General features: G+C 40.2%; 1 protein-coding gene across 6 annotated transcripts; it reads right to left on the bottom strand.

Moving 5' to 3' along the window:
- Window positions 1–87: 87 nt before the first annotated feature.
- Window positions 88–23,844, bottom strand: tmem94 (transmembrane protein 94). 6 transcript variants are annotated; one of them, XM_027177501.2, is made up of 32 exons: window positions 23,690–23,844; window positions 21,711–21,984; window positions 18,574–18,693; window positions 18,363–18,490; window positions 17,616–17,752; window positions 17,294–17,502; window positions 16,959–17,110; window positions 16,608–16,710; window positions 16,417–16,503; window positions 16,194–16,310; window positions 14,900–14,956; window positions 11,882–11,986; window positions 11,268–11,441; window positions 10,933–11,145; window positions 10,264–10,576; window positions 9,801–9,974; window positions 9,612–9,714; window positions 9,246–9,454; window positions 6,908–7,089; window positions 6,509–6,644; window positions 6,225–6,340; window positions 6,016–6,115; window positions 5,716–5,824; window positions 5,429–5,618; window positions 4,652–4,729; window positions 4,375–4,460; window positions 4,198–4,279; window positions 3,672–3,820; window positions 3,488–3,573; window positions 3,267–3,360; window positions 2,776–2,964; window positions 88–2,618 (listed from the first exon to the last, which is right to left on the bottom strand). In XM_027177501.2, the coding sequence occupies exons 2-32, from the start codon at window positions 21,732–21,734 to the stop codon at window positions 2,546–2,548; spliced, it is 4,095 nt and encodes a 1,364-aa protein (XP_027033302.1). In that variant the 5' UTR covers window positions 21,735–21,984; window positions 23,690–23,844; the 3' UTR covers window positions 88–2,545. The 6 variants fall into 6 exon arrangements, with proteins under 6 accessions (XP_027033302.1, XP_047673340.1, XP_047673342.1 ...); XM_047817384.1 differs by having other exon boundaries at window positions 23,706–23,826; XM_047817386.1 differs by having other exon boundaries at window positions 21,711–21,852; window positions 23,690–23,819.
- Between the last annotated feature and the right edge of the window lie 304 nt (window positions 23,845–24,148).

Raw genomic sequence — 24,148 nt, 5'->3', positions numbered from 1 at the left:
ACAGCAATAGTGATATATTTAATAATAATTATTAAAAATAAATAAAAAAAAACTCTTGTATTATTATTATATTTAATACACACCATAGTCTTTAAATGAAGGTATTTATTAAAAGATCACAAATCAATTGGCAAAAAATAAAAATCAATGACCTCTTAAAAATAGAAAAAATACATTTATAAACTTTGAACATTCACAAATTGCAAATCTTTTCATGAGTAGCTGGCACCAACCAATACAGGTTTTTTATTCTGTTCTTATTTGCACAAATATCTGTACAGTAGAGAGACTGGACATGTTTCCTGTGGGATGGCTAAGGCTGATTTGATAGACGGAATCCTCAGCAACATCTGAGGTGCATGCAAGATCCAACATTCTCAAAAAAGTTTAACTGTTGAATTCGTGAATGTCTTAATCATGCATATAAGTCGGTGGAAATTAAAGTGTACATTTATTCAACAACATTAAAAAAGAACAATATTTCATAACTGTACAAAAAGTTGTGCAATCATGCTCTATTACACAAGCCGAACAGAGAGAACTACAGAATTGATCAGTGCAAAAAAAAAAAAAAAACAAAGAAAAAATCTCTGCTGATTACCCCAACATGTCACCTTCCATCACCTCCGCGCTAGACGTAAAGCAAGTAAACATCTTGCTCAGTTAATGCCTGATTGATATCATTGCTCTGTCTGATATCTGATATCTAGGTGCTTATGCACACTCATGTTTCAAATTGCCCTGAGCTGGAAACAGAGCAGGAGGACAAACACTGTTTGAATACATTCTGTGTATTAACTTGATCTGCCTACAAGTTGAAGAGTACAGTGATGAATCAAGTCATGATGTTCTGCACATATGATCTCTTCAGACACAAAGCAACTGTATGGAAAAAAGGCCTGCTTAAGTATAATGCACTATCCATAATAATATACAGACATGTGTGCCATAAAATAAATAAATATTTAAATACTTTAGATGCAGGAACTATAAAGAACAGCCTATGTAAAACTGTCATGAATAATCAGGAGGAATAAGTACTTACAATATCTCTATAGTAAATGTGGCTTAATAGATATGGGGGAAAAAATCTAAAAGGCATGAAGAGCTCCTTCTACATGGAGTTCACAAAGAGAAGACATACATGAAAGATTAAAAGTACATGTATGCTGGATAGGGTAAATGAAAGGAGGTGATACGGGAAAACTGAAGCAATGATTTAGTGACCAAACTGCCTTAAAGCCACAGTGAGGTGCTTGGCCTTAAACAGAACAGTAAAAACATCAAGGAAGGAGAAATGCTGGTCATTTTAAATAATGCATATTGCTCATCACATACTGTTCAGTAAAACCTCTGTAATCGGATTTAAACATTAAATGTTCACATTTCTTCATTTGGCAGATATATACATAACAGGACTTTCATTTGAGGATTCAGAACCTTGTTCAAGAAGCCCGGCAGGGTTCTGTGGAGAGCTTCAGATTTGATCATTTACACAGTCTTCTGATCACGAGCTCACTAGCCCTTGACCACTGAGGATGCAGAATGTTATTGAGGCAATCAGCAAGAGGTAGAACAGCCGTAAACTTAATCACACCGGGATAAGCTATGGTAAGACTATAAGACAGCTCTCTGTGGAATCGATTTTTAGTTCCGAATTTTAGAGAATTGATTTGTTATAGTGATCCATCTGACCAAACTATATATGACACAGCAAAAAATTTGGCTCATATTTTGTTTGACACATATCAAGTAAGAGCATTGGTTAAAAAGTTCCATTCTTATGTTTGATAAGAACACCTTATTCGATTTGAATAGATTCATTAGATTTGGTGCAAGTGCAAATCTATCTCTGTGGCAGGCATTAGACATGAGGTATTCGAAAGGATGTACAAAGACCGTGACATTTAAATATATGTAAAGATTCTTCTGTATTTGGTGATGCATGGCATTTTTGTATGAAACAGAGTGTAGAAACTGCTGAGGTGTGTAAGCTGTGCTCAATAATTAGAAGAGAAAACAGCATGCTCCTTCTGCTTTCTACACACTACCTGTTACCACTGAGAAAAATCATCTGCAGTCCTATATTTCTTTAGCTTAGGATTAAAATCCGAGTCAAAACATGATATGCCTTATCAAACTTCCACACTCATCTTGTATACCGTTACATTACTAGGTAAGCAGATTGTCCATCTATAATAATTCTGTCTTTTTTAAAATAGCATTACTAAACTTAATTGTACTGAACTCACACACTTTTACATACCACTCGCTTTCTTATACCCAAGCCAGAAGGAACAGAGGATGCATGAACATAACCATCATAAACGGTGAAGAAAAATTAAAGATGGAGCCTAGTGATGGAGAACAGACGCTGTCTGAGTATTCTGGTGGCTTGAAGCAATGCTGGTCCAGAGTTCGTGTGTTAGTGTGAGTGAGGCACTAGGAACAAAAAAAAACAAAAAAAACAAACTCCTGCTTATTCCACTGCTCATTGATGGGAACAGTGATTTTTTACAGCAAACAAGACTTGTGTTCAAGTTGCTCAGAAAGGAGAGTTCATTCCCAGCTTAGTCTCAAACTGGAGTTTCTGTCTCTTCTGGTAGCGCACACGTACCCTGAAACAAACAAGTTTTCTATTACTGTATGGTAATTAATGCATTCTAAAAGCTCCCTGCTCACACCTAAAGATATTTCAGTTAAAGGTCAGTACTGCTGAGTCAGTACATTAGAAAGAAAAATTTTGATTTCTTTCTTGATTGAATTGGTTCGTACCTGATCTCGTGCAGTTTGACAGCCTCGTTGATCAGCACCACTAGCACAGTGGACAGCGACACCGGCAGCCATACTTCCATGGGCACAAGACTTAATGTAAAGTCCAGACCGGTATTTTCATTCGAAATATTACCTCTGTCTTGCCATAAATTATAATCTGTTATAGCCTGCACCACTTGACCCAACAGCCTGTAAGAGAGAAGAGAAACGAAGAACCAAGCATTTATTTTAGCACTAACATTATATCAATGTCTATATTATTCAAGTTTTGTCTTATGAGTGATAACAGTAATATACAACTAAACTGTAAACTAAGGCTATGAAATTATTATAATAATTGTGACTTGCTAATAATATCATCAAGATTAGAAGACCACACTTCCATTCTTACTCATGCGGTCTCTCTCTCTCACATACATACATACACACACACATTCACCCTCATTCTCACACATGCTCATTTTCTCACCCACAGAAACAAACACACTCACACTAGAGGCACAGTGAGACACCACCATGTGTTGCTGAAAGGATTTTTCCTCCACAGTGGCTGAGAACGATGCACATAGCTCAGAGAAATAACCACTGAGAAAGAGAGAAAGTGAGAGATGGTAAGATATACAGACCATCATTCATGTCCATCACAATGCATTATTCCAGACTAAAACTTCAGTCTACTCATAATAAGCAGTTGTGTGTAAGCAATTCTCACCAGTATGAAGAGCCAGGAAGCCAGCCATGACTTTCTGGATAAGCAGCAGACCGTTAGATAACTCGTGAAACCACTTTTCAGATGAACTGCAGGGACCATGGAAAAACAGGTGATTAGGGTGTTAATCAAAAATAAAAGCACTTTTGACTGGGAGAAATCTACAGTATTTAGTTTGTGTGTGTACCAAGCAGTGAAGATGTGGGTACAGTTTACACTGGTGCCATTAGCAGCTTTAGCCAACACTGCCTGCAAGGAGTATCCGAATCCCAGCAGGTAAACACACACGGTCAAACCAAACTTGAGCAGGAACCATCCCAGGAAGTACTGCTGAGTCTGGGGAAAGAATAAAATACATAAATTATTCACTGAGACACAAAAACACACTAGCGTCTATCTATCTATCAAATTTGCATATGAGCAAACGTCTAAATGAACCAAATTAGTGTAATTTAAACAACAATTATTCACATCGATCTGAATATTTAATATAAATGTAATAATACTGAAGACAGTTAAATGAAATTAAACCCCCCATTCTCATGCTAGTTTTCATTCACATGATAATGTCATACAGACAATTATAAAACGTCTTGTAAGCTTCCTTTGTGTTAATTCTGACACTAATTTACATACATTCTATGCATTAAAATGAATAAAGAATATGTCTAGAATTGCAGGGCTCATTCTCCTGGTTATGTGTCATGACCGACCTTGCGAGGGATGTCATCTAGGTTTTTCCCAGTAGCCACCGCCATCACCGAGCTGTCTGGAGGCTTCCCCAAGAAAGACACACTGACAGACACATGCACATATGTGTAAAAAACATTAGCTCTAACAAGGTATCACTCTTTGTGCATCAGTGACAAAAAGTCTGTTTTCTCTCTCACCTTAGCAATGGGTAACAGAAGCAGGAGAGCCACAAAATGTCTGTTATGTTTAGTGGAGGTGGAAGCTGAGTCAGACAAGCCAAGAACTACCAGACAAAAACAAACAACCAAAAAAACCTGCATTTATAAACCAACTACAGTATATTAAATGAGCTGAAATTGCTAAAGGAAGCAATTTGTGTAAAATATAAATACTATATAAATACTATAAAAATGAATCAATGTTGCAGATTGAATGTATTGTCCTACAGGCAGCAGGTGTGCCAGCTGTGCTTACCTGAATGATGACTAATGTCAGCTGGCACTGTAGCAGGAAGAGGAAGCACTTGCGTATGCCATATGTGGTGTGTCTGGCCTACACACAGAACATGCACAACCTCTATTTATTTCTCATTTCACATTGTTGATTTGATGTTAGTCATCCAGTTCCCACAAAAAAACAATATGCATCATTGCACTGCTGTGTTGGGTTGGAGTGAGCTATAATAAAGGTGATGTATTATAAAAAAAAGCACTATATGTCAGGGCTCTGTGACAACCACCAGTCCACCGTCAATGATCTAATATACCTTTCCTTTTCTCAGAGTATTTCTTGTTATTTAATCAGTGTTTCTGGTGCTTTAATGCTTTTTCTTGAGGGAGGGATGAATGGATAGTTTACTCATCCCAGTAAGAAATATTACTTATCACATATTACTAGACCAGACATGCTGCATGTGTATCTCATATAGCTCCGTTCTGTGATCATGTGGTACTCAAAATAAAATATCCAGCCTGAACAAATTGCATTTTAACATTTTGTTTATTAAAATGTGAGCTTCAAAAGCGTCCGTGATTAATTTTAAAATTCCTGAATTCCTGCAACGGCTGATCTCAAAAACAGTGTCTGCTATATTTGTGTGCCATTTTGAAGGGCAACATAAATCCATGTGTGTCCTTGTGTGGTTTTCAATAGTACATGTGTATATAGATGAGACTCTAATAGTCATCACAGCAGAGGAATGTATCTCCTGTGAAGCTACATGCAGTTAAAATGCTAAAGTGAGTGTATCACCTGCTCTATAAGCTTGACCAGGCTGAAACTTTCTCCCTGGTGTAAGGTGACGGAGCAGCTGAGGCTGTTGAGGCGAGCACTCAACCGGAGCGGAGTCAGTTCCTCCGGCTCCTCGGTTACAACACTGCCAGACGCATAGCCAAATGTCTCCCACGAGCAGCGAGATGGGTACAACGGGTCCAGAGAAATACTGCAGTCAAATATGCACGGAAACACACCACACACATGAAATACATCATGTTGCACATGATTCAAAAAAACTTTAACCAGGAAAGATGATGTCTCACCTGAGGTCACTCTGTATGAACAGGCAGCTGTTCCAGAAGTTAGCCGAGCTCCCCAAACAGCACGTCACCTCTCTGTTCTCCTGCATTATCTTCATCATCTCACACATGGCTGAAGTACGCACATGCACACACACACATTTTGTTACAATGCAAATTAGAAACCATTAGGATAAATAAATGTAATGCCAAAATACTGAGCTTTGTCTTTATGTAGATAAATATGAATCAAGTTAATTTGTGATGTAAAACTGCCTGTGATAAACAATAAAAGAATTCTGGAAAATTCTGGAGAAGACTCACTTTCAGGAGTGCAATCAGTGAAAAGCGGCACTAGCAGTGGCACATTGTCAATGTTCTTCAAGTGAGGGCGGACCTGATGGATACCACGAGGTAACTTTGCCTACAGAAAAAAAATCAAGGGGAAAGTTTGACCCACTGAGCTAAATAAATTCATTCATTATAAAGAGCTCTATGTGTGTACACTGAATCACAACAAAGAAACTGCCTACTCTATTGCCATCAGCAAGAAAGCTGGGCACATCGCTCTCTGTCGCTTGGAAGCTGGCGAGATCCGACTGGCCTTCATCTTCAGCAAGTAATGGGCCCTCTGCATCATCCCGGGAATCTGTAGATGCAGACATTGAATTAAAATCCGACAGCCAACTCGTAGGCAAATCGAAGATCCATTTTTACAGCTAAATAAAAGAAGAAACCATTTAAATAAATCCAGAGGATGTGTGTGCAGAAACAACAGCTGCTGCACACACATTCTGCACAGACACACATAGCATACCTGGCAGAAGATCATCGTGCAGAGAGCCTGCCTGGCTCGGGCTAGAGGGAGCTCCATCACCGTGGCCATCTCCGTTAGGTGTTAGAGAAATGTGACAGTTCCAGCCTGTTTCCAAACCCATCTTCTCTGCAAACACCTACACAAACACACACAGACATACTGTATACAAACTTTTCATACGTTTTCAAATAAAATTCAAAAATCATCTAAAGACTTAATGAAATGATGTTATATAAATTCTGTTTAGTTTTATACAGTAGAATATTGTTCATTTTTCGACTAGTAAAGATATTAGCCATGTTAATTAATCTCCATCCTCCATGATGCTTATTATAACGAACACTGAGTGCATTTTGCCTAAAGTGGCTGCACATGAATAGTATTCCTACTTGACAATACCTTGCTGCGCAGCTCATCCTCCCTGGAGAAGTAGACAAATCGGATGCAGGCTCCCACCAGGTTCTCAATGAGTCGCACCGTGTCCAAGCGAGCCTGGAACTGGGACGACACCATGCCCATGAAAATCTGCCCGCTTAGGGCCTGAACGCAGTCCTCCTTCTCCAAGCCCTCTCCTATACCCTCTGAAAGACACAGATACATGTCTGTAGCAAATGTAGGTGTTATTTGGAAACAAGTTTGATGATTTAAAAAAAAAAAAAGAGAAGGCTACAGCCATTGTTTATGATAACGTGTCTCTTGCCTGACTGATAATTTGAAGACGTTAATTTAATTTCCAATGCGGTTTATTTTCACGTATTCTTGGTTGTGATTTTATTAAACATTAATATATAAAGTATTTTATCATGCATCCATTCATGTAAAAGCATAACAGAGATTCTACATGTGTTACACTGTTTAGTGGCACCATATTATCAATTTCTAGTGTTGTATAAAGTACTAGAAAGCAATACTTGAGTAAAAGTACAAGTATCGTACTAGAAAAAGACTTTGGTAGAAGTGAAAGTTGCCTTTTAGAATATTACTCAAGTAAAAGTTTTAAAGTATCTGATATTTACTGTACTTAAGTATCAAAAGTCATTTTCTGATATTTAATGTACTTAAGTATTTGAAGTAAAAAGTAAAATTTCAGTGATTTTCGGTAGGCATAAGAGGCACTTCATCCGGTAGGAAGAATCCTTCATTCCAATGTACAGAAACATTTCTTGCAAATACGGCCACGGGTGTATAACATTATCTTCTTCACTCTGTTCACCACTATTGTTGGGGTGGTCGTCTACGACAGGGGTGGCCAACACGCAGCTCTTTGCCCGGTTTCATGCGACTCTTATGTTCATATCGAAGACTGTTTTTGCGTGTTTGCTTCGCTTGAGTTCAATACATATTTTCGTCACACGCGAAAAAAAGTGGGATGAAAATACCTCAAGTTTCCCAGTAGGAGCAAGATCATTTGAGTAAACGATTTGTGTCAAGTTCGCTCTCAAAATGGCAGGGAAAAAAAGGTGACGATCATGTGTGCCCATGTGTATAATGTGGCTCTTTGCAGTAACACGGTAAAAAATGTGGCTCTTGGTCTCTGACTGGTTGGCCACCCCTGGTGTACGATAACGGGAGGTCCTCCAGTAGGTGCTTCTATGGCGGTTTCAGTTGTGCTTCTGCCTCCTTTTGGCAACATTACACTAAAATAGAGCGTGCGGACGTGCGTGATGCAATCTAGGGGCAGTGATTCACCAAACCTCCCTTATTGCAGTCGCACACAGTTCTTCTGATTTTATTTTGTAGTAACAAGTAACGAAGATGCTTAGTGGAAATATAACGGAGTATAAGTATACATTTTCAGACCTGCCAACCTTGGAAAAAGTTTTTGAGTAGCAACTTACTGCAGCGACGCGGCGCGAGGTCCGGCACCAGTGTTGATTAAGTTCACAGACTCACTCATCACAACTTTTTACTATATTTTTCCTATAAAAATACTGGCAAATAAAGTAAAACTTGATCTGTGCGTAAAACTTAAACTTGAGGCACAACACCAGTCAAGAACTTCTGAGGGGCATATACTCGCTTCTTTTTAGATTTGCTTCCCTCTCCCTCTCTGTCAGTATCCTCATCTGACATCATGTGTATTGCCATGCCTGTGGTTCGGCAGGCTTATTAAAATGGATGAAATTCACAATTCTGGCCATTTACCTTTGAAACGTTGTCCTAACTTGTAAAAAACAGTCACTGTAAGAAGAATTGAAGACGGACAAAGACAGATGAAAACCACATTCGTTTTGACGGCTCTCTGCTTGTAGCGTTGAAGAGTTTTAAACTGGTGCTATGATTGGTCCTATTATTATTTTCTCAGGTTGTTGCCCAATGCGGTTACACAAATGCACAGACAGTTGTACTCAAAGGCATCAATGGTTTTTTACAATGCGTATATTGAAGTGACAAATCGTAGCAGCGTACTTTAATGTCCAAATGCGTATCTGCTACACAAAATGCGTAAAGGTCGGCAGGTCTGCATTTTATCCAGAAAATGTAGTGGAGTAAAAGTGAAAGTTGACAGAAATTTAAATAGTGAAGTAAAGTACAGATACGTGAAATTTCTACTTAAGTACAGTAATGAAGTATTTTTACTCTGTTACATTACAACACTGTCAGAGACTCAGATTTGCATTCAATATTAAGAAATATTAAAATAGATTTCAATGTCCAAACAGGTTCCTGTTACTTGTATGGGCTGACCGTTAAGGATATTAAAAACAGACTTGGCCTACTTCTCCTTCTCTCTCACCATCTGAGCTCCAGCTGCTGCGGCGGCCGCTGTGTTTGATGGGCGTGGTGCTGGGCAGCTCCACTCCAGAGAAGAGTGCTGGGCCGGGTGCCAGCTCAACACACTTCCCATTTAGCTGACCTGACAGTGCCACCTGCATGGGCTTATACGCAAACGCAGAACAATAACCTGACAGGCACGCACGCTGGTAGAAATCCAGAACTTTCTTCCTGTAAAGAAAGGAAAATAATAGTCATGAATTTGTATGAGATGACTACAAATAGAGAAGAGCATAGAGAAGCTTAGTGTGTGTGTGTGCGCGTGTGTGTGTGTGTGTGTGAGAGAGAGAGAGAGAGAGAGAGAGAGAGAAAGTGATATGTGATTGACCTGTCAGATCCAGAGAGTGGGTAGATGTCTGTTCCGTCCCAGAAGTCAGTGCAGGCCTCCAGGATGAGGTCAGCAGAGCCGTGGGAGAGCATCTGTACGTTGCCTGGGAAGCAATCAAAAGATCGTTGACATTAATGGAACAGTAAGAGAAATCAGGAAAATTGCAGAAAGAGGCTGAAGCTTTCTCACTGGTTGTGCCGTCTCGCACTAGCAGACTGATCAGATGACTAATAGGTGGCTGGCGTTTGGTGACATGGTGAACGCGGCGTGTGCACGACTCACTGGCTTTGTCTCCATTAGGCAGCTGGTACAAAGCCAAATGGTTCTCCTGGTTAAAGAGTTCACGTGCTCCGGGAGTAAAACCTTAACAAGAGCAGCAACAGGTAAAGGCACCGGGCCAAACAAAAGCAGCACTACCTTAAACTGAATAAAAACTAAGCTAATATTTGATCAAACAAATCTGTTAAAACCAGTGAATATGGAATGTATGAGTTAATGCGATAAAATGTGGTAAACTTCAAATGCTGCTAGTTAGCTCATTTTCTGCTGAGTTACCAAAAGGGAAAAATGTAAAGTGCTGTGCTAGTATTTAATTCTTCACAATGCAACAGTGCTATAATTCTTCAAATGTGTGAGTTAATGTGAAGTTAACCTATGAGGCGAGAAAGCTCGCAGAGGCCCCAGGGAACGTGTACAGGTAGCACAGCACCATGACTCTCCTGCAGTGCCAAGTTAGAGAGGTGGTCTGAGAAGCGGCAGAGCTGCTGCGTGACCAGAGCGTTGCACAAGTTCAGCATGATGTTCAAGCCCAGAGGCTTCAGAGAGGACAGGTGGCCCTGCCAGCCCGAGTCATCAAACTGAATACTGACAGGGTTCTGCTGGTCCTGAGACAGGCTTAGCATCTCCAGATGATAGTCACACACAAAGTCCTCTGCCTCACACAGATCATCACTGACAACACACAGCTGGTGATGCACACAAACACGTACAGACAAAGAAATTTAAGCTACATGCAGTACGAATTATACAGCTTTTACTACATCTCATAAAAAATAAAGCTGTGTTTTATTTTCTACCTTTAACATATAAAAGGCAAACATTCTAGGTCACATAGTGAACAGTGAAGAAAAATATCAACTGACAAAAGTTCACTACTCTCTCAGGACTTTTGGCCTCTATTGTAGATACACAAAGTTGCAGGGCCTTATGCCTTGATAAGTTCCAATCGTTGTGACACACAATGGAAAAGCCTCACTAGTAAACAGTGTAATGCTAAATGGATCTTCCTGTGAGGTAAAATAATTAATAAATGTAGAAATACCTGACTGCTTGACTCCTCTCCTCCCTCGGTGTCATGGCTGAAGCTGACGTTGGAGCCTGACGGGTGTTTGGAGCGCGTTGTCTGAGGACCTCGTTGTGTGCGGTGCGTATCACAGGAGCGGACTATATCCTGCGATACCTCACTGAACTCCTGCTCATTAACTAGATGTACAACAGGTTCCAAGGAATGTATGTTGAGGAGAGCCTCACCTTCCTGAGCCGACAGAGAAGATAGATCACAGGCCAGAAAATGAAATCAGCTGAAAACAACACATCCCCTATACTTGCTTACTTAATAAGTAAAATCTCACTGAACTATATCTGCTACTCAGTTACCTCATCTCTGTCATCCTCTCCTTCAGTACGACACAAAGAGTTAACAGACAAGTCGTCCCTGAGGTTATCCTGGCTGTCGTGGGGTGGCTCAACACGCCCGCTGAAGAACAGGACCGTCTCTGGACTAGGGTTGGGCCAGGAGAGCACACCCTGCTTATCCACACAGCATAGTACCTGCAATGGTCACACACACACACACACACAGACGGACACACAGACACACACACACACACAGACAGACACACACAGACACACACAGACACACACACACACAGACACACACAGACAGACACACACAGACACAAAGTGTTATTTTGCTCTTCACTAACAGCACTTTTTCCCAAAGAGGATTCAGTAGACTGAAATGCAATCACACTTGGGGAAAAATACACTCGTCATTAGTGACAGAGAAAACATACCTCACTGAAAAGTAAACGTTTAACTGCATTGCACTTTCTTCCAATGTTTAAAATCAATCTGCACCATTTTCACTGCATTTTGCACTGGTACAAATATTTCTTGATAATTCATCTAAGAAATTTATCTTTGTCTTGGGATTATTTTAGAAGAGGAAATAAAAAAAAAAGTTTATCATGGTGTGTGACAGTACTCACTGTAACTGAACCCAGGTTGCGCAGCAGGCTTGAGGTAGAACACAACGTATGAGACTCTCCTTTCAGAACACCCACCAAGTGTCTCCAAACACAGCGCAGCATCTCCTGTAAACACAGACACAGAGTTTTGGAATGGTTAGTAAAAGTCTGCAGGGGAAAGCTGAAACTGGAGGTTTCTAACCAAAGCCCCATTTATCTCTTCTAGATTCAGTAAAAACCTCATTCTCTCTTCCATCATTTAAAGAGTTGCCCGTATCTGCTCATGCACAAATAAACAAATCTGGAGTAATTTCTGATACAGAGCTGATACAGAAGAACTTAAACTTGTGTGAGATATTGATAATGACTCGGCCCAACTCATTCTTACACTTCCATCGTATTCACACTGACACTGACTCGCAATGTTATACTACAAGTGCAAAATTGCTAATGTCACCTTTTTAATGATTAACTGCTGTGCAACGCCTGCACACAAATCCGTTTTTTTTTATCTTCCGGTGTGTAGAGAAACAATCAACAATTTCTGTAGAAGCTGAGCTGAGAACATGTGTAAGAAACTCAGTAATGGAAAACAGAAGAGGTCTTTACAGCGTCCTCTGTGCTTCTGTGTGTGTGTGTGTGTGTGTGTGTGTGTGTGAGAGAGAGAGAGACACTCCACCCACAGTGTGCTTAATTCCCAGCTTTCCTTTCCTTTTGCTCATCACACCAGAGTTCATTGAATGTACATTTTACCTGTTGGCAGGTTAAACAACTGTGAACAGCTGTTGATTTAAGGGTGGCACCTCACAGCTTCAGGGTCTGTTTCCCATGTTCTTCCTATGTCTGTGTGGGTTTCTTCACTTTATGGATTTTTTTCCTACTTAGGTGGACTGTTGTGCAAAACCATCCATAGGAGTAAATAAGTGTGCAAATGTGTGTGCCCTGTGAAGGCCTGGTGTCCGGTGTCTGACCAGGATGAAGCAGCCACTGAAGACGTATGACAGAATTCACATTTTTAATTGATTGTTAGATGCTACAGGACACTAAACAAGCTGAGGTTAATGTCAAACTACTGATTATTGGCTGATTAATGACCTACAACTTGGCCAGTCAAATTCTGTTGGGCAGTTTGTAAAGATTATAGATCATTCATTTGGTCTGTTTCTTTCTTCCTTCCATCATTCTTTCTTACCTTCATTCTTTCTATTTTTTCTCTTTTCTCAATCATTCATTATTAATTTCAGTATTTCTTTCTTTCCTTCTTCCATTCTTTCCATCATTCATTTTCTTTCCATCTTTCCTACATATAAAGGAAGCCTAGAGCTCACTATGCGAGCAGCAGCTTCCTCAAACAACTTCAATGCATGACAGATATAAACAACTTTAAACACTGTATGTATAAAGTTACAATCTCATACAGTGTGCTTAATAGACATATACTTAAGATTTCTGTCCACAGCACTTGTGTTCCATGCAAAGTGAACAACTGCAAACAAAGCAAAAGACAAAGCCATCGTCAAGAGCATGAAAGAATGAACTAAAGAACCCAAACAAGTCACTACTGCAAGTATACAAGCAGGTTCCTCGACCTATTCATGCATTTATACCATCACCAGGACCATTCAGATTGGGGGAAAAAAAAAAATAAAAAAAAGAGCTTCATGCGAAGACTCACATGAATTTACATCAATTCATGGGAAAATAGGTGATGACGGAGATCTCAGAGTCATGCTGTCATCAATGGAAGTACAGGTAGTAGTGAGAACAGTACAAAAACATGCCGAATGAGCATGTGACTGGTGCGGGAATCGCATGAGCCCCAAAACTACAAGCTAAAATAAACCAACAAAACACACCATATCAAACTTTAGCCCTTAGTATGGGAATATCCGCTGAACAAGATGGAAAGATAAACATTACAGAAGCGTAAAGGAACAAAAGAACAAAACAGCAACAAATACCAGTGTAAGATTACCATATTTTCCAGACAACAAGTTTTTCTGGAACTTTCTGGAAGACAAACTCCTCTAAATTCAATCTGTTTGGGGAAGCAAAATGAATAGTATGTCGCACAGTATGTCGCTTCACTGTTTTATCTGATGTTACCAAAGGGCAAAAATAGAAATTTCCTTCTGTTCTTGGCTTTCCAAGTATTTCTGTTTTAACCTAGTCTAGGGTCAATATATATATCTAAAATATTTCCTATGATATCAAAACCATTTCTGCTCTCTGTGATGCTTTAAGTGCGTGATCATGAGCAGCTAAAATCTGAAAGTGTTATCTCCAACCAGTAAAATTCTGCATAATGTTATTCCAACAGGTAAAAACAATCAGCTGAAGTCCAGTGTCCTGACTCATTTTATATCAGTCCTGCGGCCAAAAATTAATCCATTTTTATACTGATGATGATTTATACTGAAAATGTCTAAGTTGATATCTATTCAGTCTGCAGACTTGAATGCTAGTGCAGAGGTAAAAAGCTTTAAACCCCTCTTCTGATGTAGCATAGTTTATTTCTGTCCTGTTAGTGCTACACCACATCATTTCCTGAGGCCTTCAACTGCTTTTTTTTTCTCTGTCAGATCACTGTTGCTATAGTAACACTATTCTCTGCTACTACGGGCAAGAAATGATGCTGTTTCTATTAAAAACAATAAACACAGCACTTTCTGGTTGTGCATGCTTTCTGTAAAGCTCTAAAAGTTCTTTTCAAATCTTTTAGTACACCAGGGCTTACATTTTTAACTTAAGTTGCTCTTACTAATAAGCCACCTAGACATCTAGTTTTCCTAGGCTGAAATTCTGCATGAATCAAATTCCCCTTACTATCACTGCTCAAGTCATAACGCATGCTTTAAAAAAAGCCAGTTTCTTTCAGTCCAGAAAATATGGTAACCCAATAGTCCTGTGTGTAAATACATAAGCAATGGCTGAGTAAAGGAAAAAATAATATATGATGCTGGTGGTGGTGATGGTGGTTCTATCCGGAACGGGGAAATGACAGGAGAAGGGTAAGAAGGAGGAATACAGAGGATGTACCTGGGAGGACACCACTTCCGTGTAGCTGCTTAGAGTATCCTCAGAGAACTTAGCCAGCTGAGACGAGAGAAGAGGTGGATTAAATCCTGTCTTGAGGCGCCAGCATCTCTAGTCACTGACCTTTCATCTCAATGAACATACTCAACCATCCTAGTGCTCAACTACGCTTTGATAACATAACAACTCACAAGTAGCATGGTTAATACACATGCCACACACACACACACACCCACCCACACAATGGCTGTGATAAGGAGCCAGAACCTGACATTTATGAGGAGAAAGTGTTAAAGCCAACTTACGTTCATGACCTGCTTCTATGGTTTCTGTGGTCAACCTATTACTGTCTATTAGAAAAAGAACAATGCTGTACTTTTTAGCAGACAGATTTTTCATTTCCTTTTTCTCCTGTGCTGTTTGTTTTGATCTTTAACATGCTATGTTCGCTACTTTCGCACAAAAGATTAGTGATTTTTTGTTAAATACAGTGAGAGACTGGTATGACTACAAAGAGAGGTGCATAACACAATCTTCAACAGCTGTCTATAAAAGGCAGGCCTGTGACTAATTATGCTGTGAATGCGATTAGTGTGATGTCAATCTGTTAAATGTAAGAACAGTAAACTTCCTTTCACACCAAAAGCCATAAGTGTGCACTAACTGCAGTGTTGCTTGCAATATGAAACTATGCTTCTGGGTGAAGCTGAAAGCATAAACAACCCACCCACCACCTTACAAAGCTCTTAAAACCATCCCCTCAAAATTATGTCCAAAATCCAGCTATTATTTGATGCTCAGCGATTCATAAATCCTACCCACTTTTTCACTCCAGTGCTCTTGCAGTTCTTTTTGTTAGGGAGATGTCACTGTCAATCATTATGCACCATTATCATACAGTATATTTTGAAAAGATTGTAGGCACCCAACCTTTACACCCCTGTATGCTTAGTTGAACATCCCACTCTAGATTTAGTCCCCACTTTTGCTGTTCAGTAGGGCTGAAGTAAAGTCTAATGACTTCTTCCACTCTTCCACTCCAACCTTGGCAAACCACGTCTTCATGGTTCCATTCATGGTCATGAAGTGTACAATATAATATATCGGACAACTCACTCATAGCTGTATGAATGTATAGATATATGTATAGATGTATGTATGCATGTCCTCTTTTGTAACGCTTATTAAGTGACCCTCAGTCTAATGTCTAGGCTCTTTGTACGACAGACTGTTGTAACCTGGCTTTAATGCGTTCAAATCATGAAGCGTATGAATTACAGCAACGAATTGAGCTCACCAGGCCTGTTGGAGAGTTGCGGCTGAACTCTGCCAACACTCGCGCCTCTCCGTAAGCGATGACCAGGACCCACATGACGGGAAAGAGCAGAGGTAGAATGGGTAGCACTCCCATCATCTACATACCACAGCACGACAGAACATCATCAGCACACAGACATATACGAGCACAATGGAGAGTGATTTAATCTCATAAAAGGACTACTTGAGAACAAGAGATTTACCTGCAGCTGAAAGAAGTTAAATTGCGCTGGTGTTAGACCAGGAGTGCCACAAAAATAGCGGATTGTATTCACAGTAAAAAACGCCACCTAGCAAAAAAAAAAAAAAAGCAGTGATTTGTAGAACCATTTAAAAAAAACTTACATATTAAGTCATAATAAACAATGGATTTCTAGAAGATTCTTTGATATACCAGCACAGCAGGGCAGGCAAACTTCGCTATAAGGGACTGCACAGTGAAGCGTTCATTATCAAGAGCTGTGACTGGTCGAGAGAGCGCAAGATCAAGACTGTTTCTGTTTGGGGAGAAACGGGGTGGTTGTGTACAGACACAAAAACATCATATTGTCTCATGGAACATGTGTGACTGAATGCTCTAGTTTACACCCAATGATTTTCAGTGGAATATAAACGCTAGCTACTTCAAAAGCCATTTATAAGAATACGTTTGAATATTCACACCAACATTTATCAGAGACTGCTAATACAATACAAAGGCATATTTTTAGTAGCACGGTAATGCATGCTTGCTTTTGGAAATTACCTGACATTGTCAAGAATGGGTGTGCGAACCACCCTAAAGAGGCGGTGCTGCTGCGGGCTGTGTGGTCCCTTTCTATTATTTCCTTGAGGTGAGGGAGGAGGGGAAAATGGTGGAAACAGGTCTCCAGGCTCCAGGACAATGTGTTCATCATCCTAGTAAAAGGCAGAGAGAGAAAGAGAGAGAGAGAGAGAGAGAGAGAGAGAGAGAGAGAGAGAGAGAGAGAGAGAGAGGCTGTTTAATCATGTCTCTAGGGTGGTAAATAATGCTATATCTCACCATATCGAATGAGCTCAAAGAAAAAACCTTGATCCACAGAAAGTTAAACACAAAATCACCTTAATGCCTCTAAGAGAGACAAATGATTCCTGGCCTGGCCTAAGAGCAATGACATCACCTTCCACCAACAGACTGACAGGCAGGTTAACCAACTGCTCATCACGATATGTCCAGTGCAGAGACCAGGACGGCGAGGACGGTGTGTACAAGTCGGGGTATCGAGACGAGGGCCATCTGACTGGCTGACCTCCTCTCCCTTCCAAGTGACCTAAAAAGTTGAGTTCTGTAAATGTTATGTCTTAAAACCTATTGATGGTCGTATAACATGAAGTCTGTACACAGGACAATACTGATTTTACAGAAAACCATTTGATTCCTCACCGTTCAGATCTGAAATAATGGATTTCAGTCGCCGAAGCATCTCGCTTTTCTTCAGTCGCTGCTGACGTCCATTAAGGATGAGGTTAAGCAGCAGCAGGAGAAAGAGTGCTCCTGCATTCACCAGCTCTATGCCTTCGCTGATCAGATGGAGAACAGTAAGATTTATAAAGGTAATAGTGTATCAAATCATATTAATTCTTATAGAAAGTATATTTTATTGCTTGTCAAGTATCTCAAAACCACAGCTTGCTACCACAATCCAAACTTTATCCCATGATCCCACAATGCAGTGGCATGGAGGAGACATTTATACATTTAAACACAGTGATTCTTCAATTAACACTGCTTAACAATACGTTAGAAAGAATGAGAACAATACATAAACGAAGTTCAAAGTGACTGATTAAAGATAGAATCTCCCTTATTTTGGGCAAAAAGTTAAATACAAAAATAAACAATTACACAAAGATATGTTAATATAAACAGACAGGCCCTCTGAATTAACATATGTAATATATCCTTGTCATATATTTCGAACGTCTGTGTAAGCGGATAGTTAGCCAGAAGTTAGTGTACTGTTATAGTACACAAGTCAACAAGTTTGTTTACAGGTAACATGTTGTAAGCTTTCCTACACAAACTGGATGCCCGTATTTATGGTCTATATTTACCCCTTTGTGCTCACTTTCTTGTTTGTTGTAGTAATTCCCAATCTGTGGTTTTAGACAAACCCACTGCTTAACTCACCTGCCCTTTGGCTGCTTGCCATGGCAACACAGCAAACCCAATACTACAAGTAGTGTGAAAGCAGCTCCAGGCCAGTGGAAGCAGGAGTGACGGTCATTATGGTGGAGGAAACTCTTTGCCCACAGCTCCTGCATCAATCACATACAGCTGAAACCATCTGCGAGTATCAGATACATAATGACGCATTATATAGTAGCTATGTGTGAATTACCTTGATGGTGGATCTCCGCTGGTTGAGCTTCTGATGCTGCTCCAGTAGGCTGGAGAGCTGATCTCGGAGTGTTCCTAAAGCCTGGGCTGTGGTCAGACCTAATGGAGTCACTCCTTTCTCCTGAAATAAAAGGTCCACAATAATACAATAATTACTGCATCATAGAAGTGCTTCATTATAACTAGGGTTGGGCATCAAAATTTGGTTCCGATTCCGGTTCCAGTTCTTCCTTACGTTTCCCGGTTCTTATTCCGATTCCATAATAAATGAAAATGTGAAAAATAATGCACAATACTTAAACAATTCCATTTATGTTTATTAATCAGTCTTTAAATATTTTAAACAGAGCATTTCAATTCGTATCAGTTTAAATTTAAATAAATCCATCAAATTTAACATCCAGAATTTACAACTTAGCAAAGCAGTTAGCGATTTTTCTGGAAGAAGACGAGATCTTTCCTGGCTTATTGTATCTCCAGCTGTGGAGAAAACCCTCTCAGAGGGGGTAGATTTGCTTCACTGTTGTAGCTTTGGAAATGAATCCACACTTTAGACTTTTTTTTAGACATGTTTAACACAAAGCGTACCTCAGCACAGCAGCGCGAGTGACTGATTTCTGTGGTAAGCTACGTTAATTTGGTTGCGTGACTGTAAACAGTGTAAACAATTAATATTCATGAGGTAAGACGTGGCTATTTAAAGTGACCGCGCCCAGCGCTTTGCCCGTCATCGCATCGGAACCGCGTTTGGAACCGGTTTGGAACCGCGTTTGGAACCGGTTCTCGGTTCCCGGTTCCCAACCCTAATTTTAGCATTAATCTCCTTACTTCACAGCCATGAAGTAATTAAAGCAGCAATTATTACAGATGTAAATACTGCATGTGTGTCTCAAATCGGATACTTATGAGAAAATTTTTTTTAGACTGCTGATGAAACTGACATCCTAGAAATGTGGTTTAAATGTGTAAGCCTGAATGTAATGTATTACTGAACTGAATTGTACTGAATTTGGATGCACATCTTAGGAAGTGCAGTTTGATGATCAGAGAAAAGCCAAAGAACAAGAAAAAGAAGAAAGCTTCACTATCATAACCGCCAGATAAGGTCCGACAGAGGTGAGCGTGTTCCCACAGTATCCTCTTGCGCTCTTTGTAATCTCACTCCCACTTGAGTATTAGCCATGGTCACACTGGAGCCACGGAACAACCATCTATAAATAAACCCAGCAGTTTCCCACAGCAGCTGTAGAGAGAAAGAGTTAAAGCCCCCATGCTGATAAAGGATGCGAAAACATCTGCAGGGTTGTCGCTCCGCTTGTCTGGTCTCCTTAAACCCTCGATCACCCTTTAGTTGAGTCTCTCACATACAAACACAATAATGAACAATAACAATAATGACAAAGAATAACAAATGACTAACAACAGAAGCACTCAAGATCAAAGGTGTCAAGTCTTTAAAGAGCAGAGCGGTGAAGACATTTGAGGTGAATAACAAGCAGAGCTTTTCTACAGGATGTCAGCATGCTGCAACTCTTTAACCACCAGCCTACTCACATAGTCCTTCCCGAACCAAGCTGCACTTTTCAGGATCATGGTCAAGTCGATGGGTGAGGCTGTTAAGCTGGCGCGACAGTGTGTGCGGACTGAGTGCGGGTCAGTCAGGACAAAGAGGCGCTGCTGGATAATGTATGCTGCTGTTTCAGCATCCAGACTGTGAGGTCCAGCCACCACGTCTGTGCCCCAGAGCGATGAGCCGCTCTGCTCTAGCAAAATGTGCAGAATGCAAAAACTTGCAGTCCCTGCTTTTTAATGGATCGCGCCAAACTAGTGTGCAGCGATAATGTTAAAACAAAACAAAAAAACAACTAATAATTGTAGAAACTGGATACTGACTCTAGTATGCAAGATAACCAAACTTTATCAAGCTGTGGCGGTGTCACTTCTCACAACACAATCAGTGAGATGCCTTTACAGAGTGCCAAAAAAAAGGCATAGACAGGCCAATAAATAGATGCCATTACCTCTCTGCATAGCAAACATTTCCACGTTTCAGCAAACGCAGCACTTTGCTGTCTCAGCGGCGGTGCAGTGAGCTGGAAAGCCAACGAGGGACAGACAGCATCCTCAGTGACCCCTGTGTCCCAGACGCAGCTCTAACCTTTACTGCTAAGCTGTTTATGCTACTGTGTCTCTCAGCTCGGAAATCAATCAGGAAACATTAGAGTAGTAAGGATCTGTACAAAGTTCTGGACACACACAACATAGTGAGGAGATTCTCTTTCCTACCCAAAGATTAGAAATACAGGCTAAATGAGCACATCCTCATACTCAAGAACCTTATTTGAGTTTTTCCCCTTCATCACGACGTGAAAGTGACCACATATATGTGAAATATTGGTACTTTTGCTAAGAACCACCCATGAAATTTAAACCATTTCTAACATGACGAATAATACAGTGTTTAATGTTTTCGACTACTACACGTGGTTTAGGTATTACAAGTGGGATTTTTCGTTTGCATTTGTAACATCAACCAAACTTGTCCACAAGCTCTTTCCCTGCAGCAGGAGGTGTCTGAGGAGCACGGCATCAGATACAATTGGCTTACTGGACTGATTACCTATACTTTGACGTCAAAAATTGAACGCATAACAGTATGCATAATTTAGTCATAAAAAATAACTAAAAATTCCAGCAACAGTTATGTGACAATCACATTTATGAAGATAAAATGAATAATCTAGCCAGAATTTAATAAGCTTTATTAATTTAACACCACAGCTCGCAGTGGATACATTATCCAAGGATGCAAACACGATGCTTTATCACCAGTGACACAGTCCGGTGTCCTGTCTACACATAAAGCAATAAATCTTACAATTCTGACTGTTACTGTAATCTTTACTGTTATTGGTGGATCACAGTGAAGGGTCTAGTTTACTGATCAGAAAGTTGTGCATTGACACACAGTACAGTCAAGTTTTCACTGCTGGGTCTCTGAGCAAACCCTTAACCTTCAACTGCACAGCTCAACGGTGAGCTGCTTTGAATAAGAGTGTATAAATGAATAAATAAAAATGTCGATGCAACTGGATCGCTTGTCTTAGTCCCTGGAGTGAAGGCAGCTCAGATACTCACCTGCATCTTATCGTGGAGCTCCATGGTGACCCGTGCTCTCTCACCATGCCCCGAGGAGACGCGGTGCCGGTTGTCAGGGCCGAGTCCCACCCTGCAGCAGGTAAACACGTCCGCCGGCCCCAAAACACTATTCCTAACAGTACTGCCAGTGTGAGAGGAGAAACATCAACCTCACACAGAGTCATGCAGTGAGCATCAACAGCTGCTGCTTCCGCTTCCACTACAGTGCTTCACAACGAGCCAGAATAAAATCTCCTGGGCTAATACCACTAAGCTGTGAAGAAAAAACAACAAAATGACGTCAGCTTGTGCAGTTAAATGTAATGATGTAAAAAAGTTATGAAATGACATGAAAACTCAGGAACTATGCCTCAAGTTTTCAAGAAGCAAACAATTCCACATCCACTATTCTCCATTTCATCTTTTAGCAAGTTAACAATATGACCGATCTAAATATTAGCAAACACATGATACAGACATCTCCAGTGAAGTACTTCTATTGCCAAGTTATGCAAAATATCAGCCACAAGAAGGTGTGTTAAAGCAAGTTGTGTCTCGTGTTCACGTGCAAGATCTGTGCCATGCCATTCACGGGGGTGTATTACAGGATATTAGCTTTATTTTTTATTCCAAGTTAGTTAGGCTTAGTATTTTTACTGAACATTTAGATAGCAAGTAATTGAGAAAAAAAAAATTCACTTGCCTCATTTCTCCCATCCACTGACAAGAGAAAGAAAAAAGACCCTTTTGACCATCACTAAGCAATTTTTACTAGCATATGTTTAAATGGTGCTTGACTATGTTTCAGGCTTCATGGTGGAGCAGCACACTACAATCCTGTGCTACTCACCACCTGCTGAACTACATGCATCATCAAATTTGTATTTGAATAAATTATCTTGTGTGATAATAAGCAAACTTTTTTGCATAATCAACAGCATGCAGAGATGTGAAAATGATGAGAAACCCGAGGGAAAAAAATAGTTTGCATATGTACTAATAGCACGTCGGACAAAAATAATGACTCAGCCTTCAAGACATCACCAGCCTCGAAAGACAAGGACTACAGATACACAGACTCTTCCTCACACCGGGAAGTTGTGTATTTACTTATTTTCATCAAATAATTCAGTACGCTGTATCCTGTCATACTTCAGGGTGAAGTTACCTTATCCTGTAAAATTTCTGCACATACAAAATATGAGCTTGACAATTAAAGAGGAAACCCCTGAAGAAACAGGATACAGAGCCATCTCAGGGCACAGTCTCTCTCTCTCTCTCTCTCTCTCTCTCTCTCTCTCACACACACACACACACACACACACACACAATACTGACAATTAAGGAGGAAACCGAAGAACCCTGAGGAAACCCCTGAAGACACAGGAATAAGGCTGAAATCCAAATCCCAACCCCTGAGGTATCTAATCTACTAACCTGTCTTGACTCGCTGCCTTGTCCAAATAGTTGGTTGTTTGTTACAAGTTACAACACGTTTAAAAAAAAATGTAAACATCTGGCCAGCTGTTGCACCTCGGAAATAACCGTTTAACCGTCTCTCACTTTTAAATGTGTAGCTTCGTGACTGCTGAGGTAACAGTCAGGTAGCTGAAGAGCTAACAAGCTAACGTTACAACTACTGGCGACTGGTGTTTAAAACTTGTACTTAAAAGAAACTATTAAACAATAAGCCAACAAACTTTTCCATTAGTACAAATAAATGTTTCAGAATATTTACTTCTTATTTTTGCTCACTCGTTTTTTTGGTAATAGTAACCTGCACCGTGGCCACGTCCCAAATCGATCTCTGCTTGATATGTAGTGCACGTCATATACGTTGTTTTATAACCTATGAAGTGCCCTTAGATTATAAACAAGGCGACGATTGGAACACTTTCCATCCGTAGCCCCTTCTCAGCTCCAGGGTTTATAATTGCAGAATGAGCAATAAACGACTGATGCAAATAAAGTTAACTTACAGAACAGAACTATTACATTATGGATAAAACGTTGCCTCATCTGTCATCCGAACAAATGCCGTGTATCTGTCCACAGAACCTTGTACTCCGCTCCCTCCGACGGCCATGTTACACATTCTAAGGGGCTTGACTGTTTCTTTTTCTTACGTAGGCAAATGAGCAGGAGCCACATTGGCTAAGATATATGAAAGGGCGGGACTTCAATGCCGTTTCCTCGTCTCATTGGTCTGTCTGAAAGAGGCGGGCGTATGTTTTAGACGTCGTTACGTACAGTTGCGGCAGACGTATGTTAAATACTCGAAACTGATTGGTTGCGTAATAATCTTGAACGTCAGTACGGAAAGTAGTTCCGGCTGAAAGGCAAACTACAAGTTCATATTAATGCGCTTATTGAAGACTTGAAAATGTCTGTGTTATTGTTGATATGATGACTTTTCCGTTGAGGCATTTTTAAAGCAT

Source organism: Tachysurus fulvidraco, chromosome 8, assembly GCF_022655615.1.
Source record: "Tachysurus fulvidraco isolate hzauxx_2018 chromosome 8, HZAU_PFXX_2.0, whole genome shotgun sequence".
NCBI classification, from domain to species: Eukaryota; Metazoa; Chordata; class Actinopteri; order Siluriformes; family Bagridae; genus Tachysurus; species Tachysurus fulvidraco.
Note: the sequence above shows the minus strand (reverse complement) of the source record. Positions and strands in the feature narration are given on the sequence as shown.

Excerpts from the sequence above, each read along its gene's own strand:
- tmem94 (XM_027177501.2), bottom strand. The coding sequence starts at position 21,734 with ATGGAGCTCCACGATAAGATGCAG. Across the intron at positions 17,111-17,293 it reads TCTCTCTTAGAGGCATTAAG|GATGATGAACACATTGTCCT; the intron begins GTGATTTTGTGT and ends GCCTTTTACTAG. Across the intron at positions 9,455-9,611 it reads CCACTCTCTGGATCTGACAG|GAAGAAAGTTCTGGATTTCT; the intron begins GTCAATCACATA and ends CTTTCTTTACAG.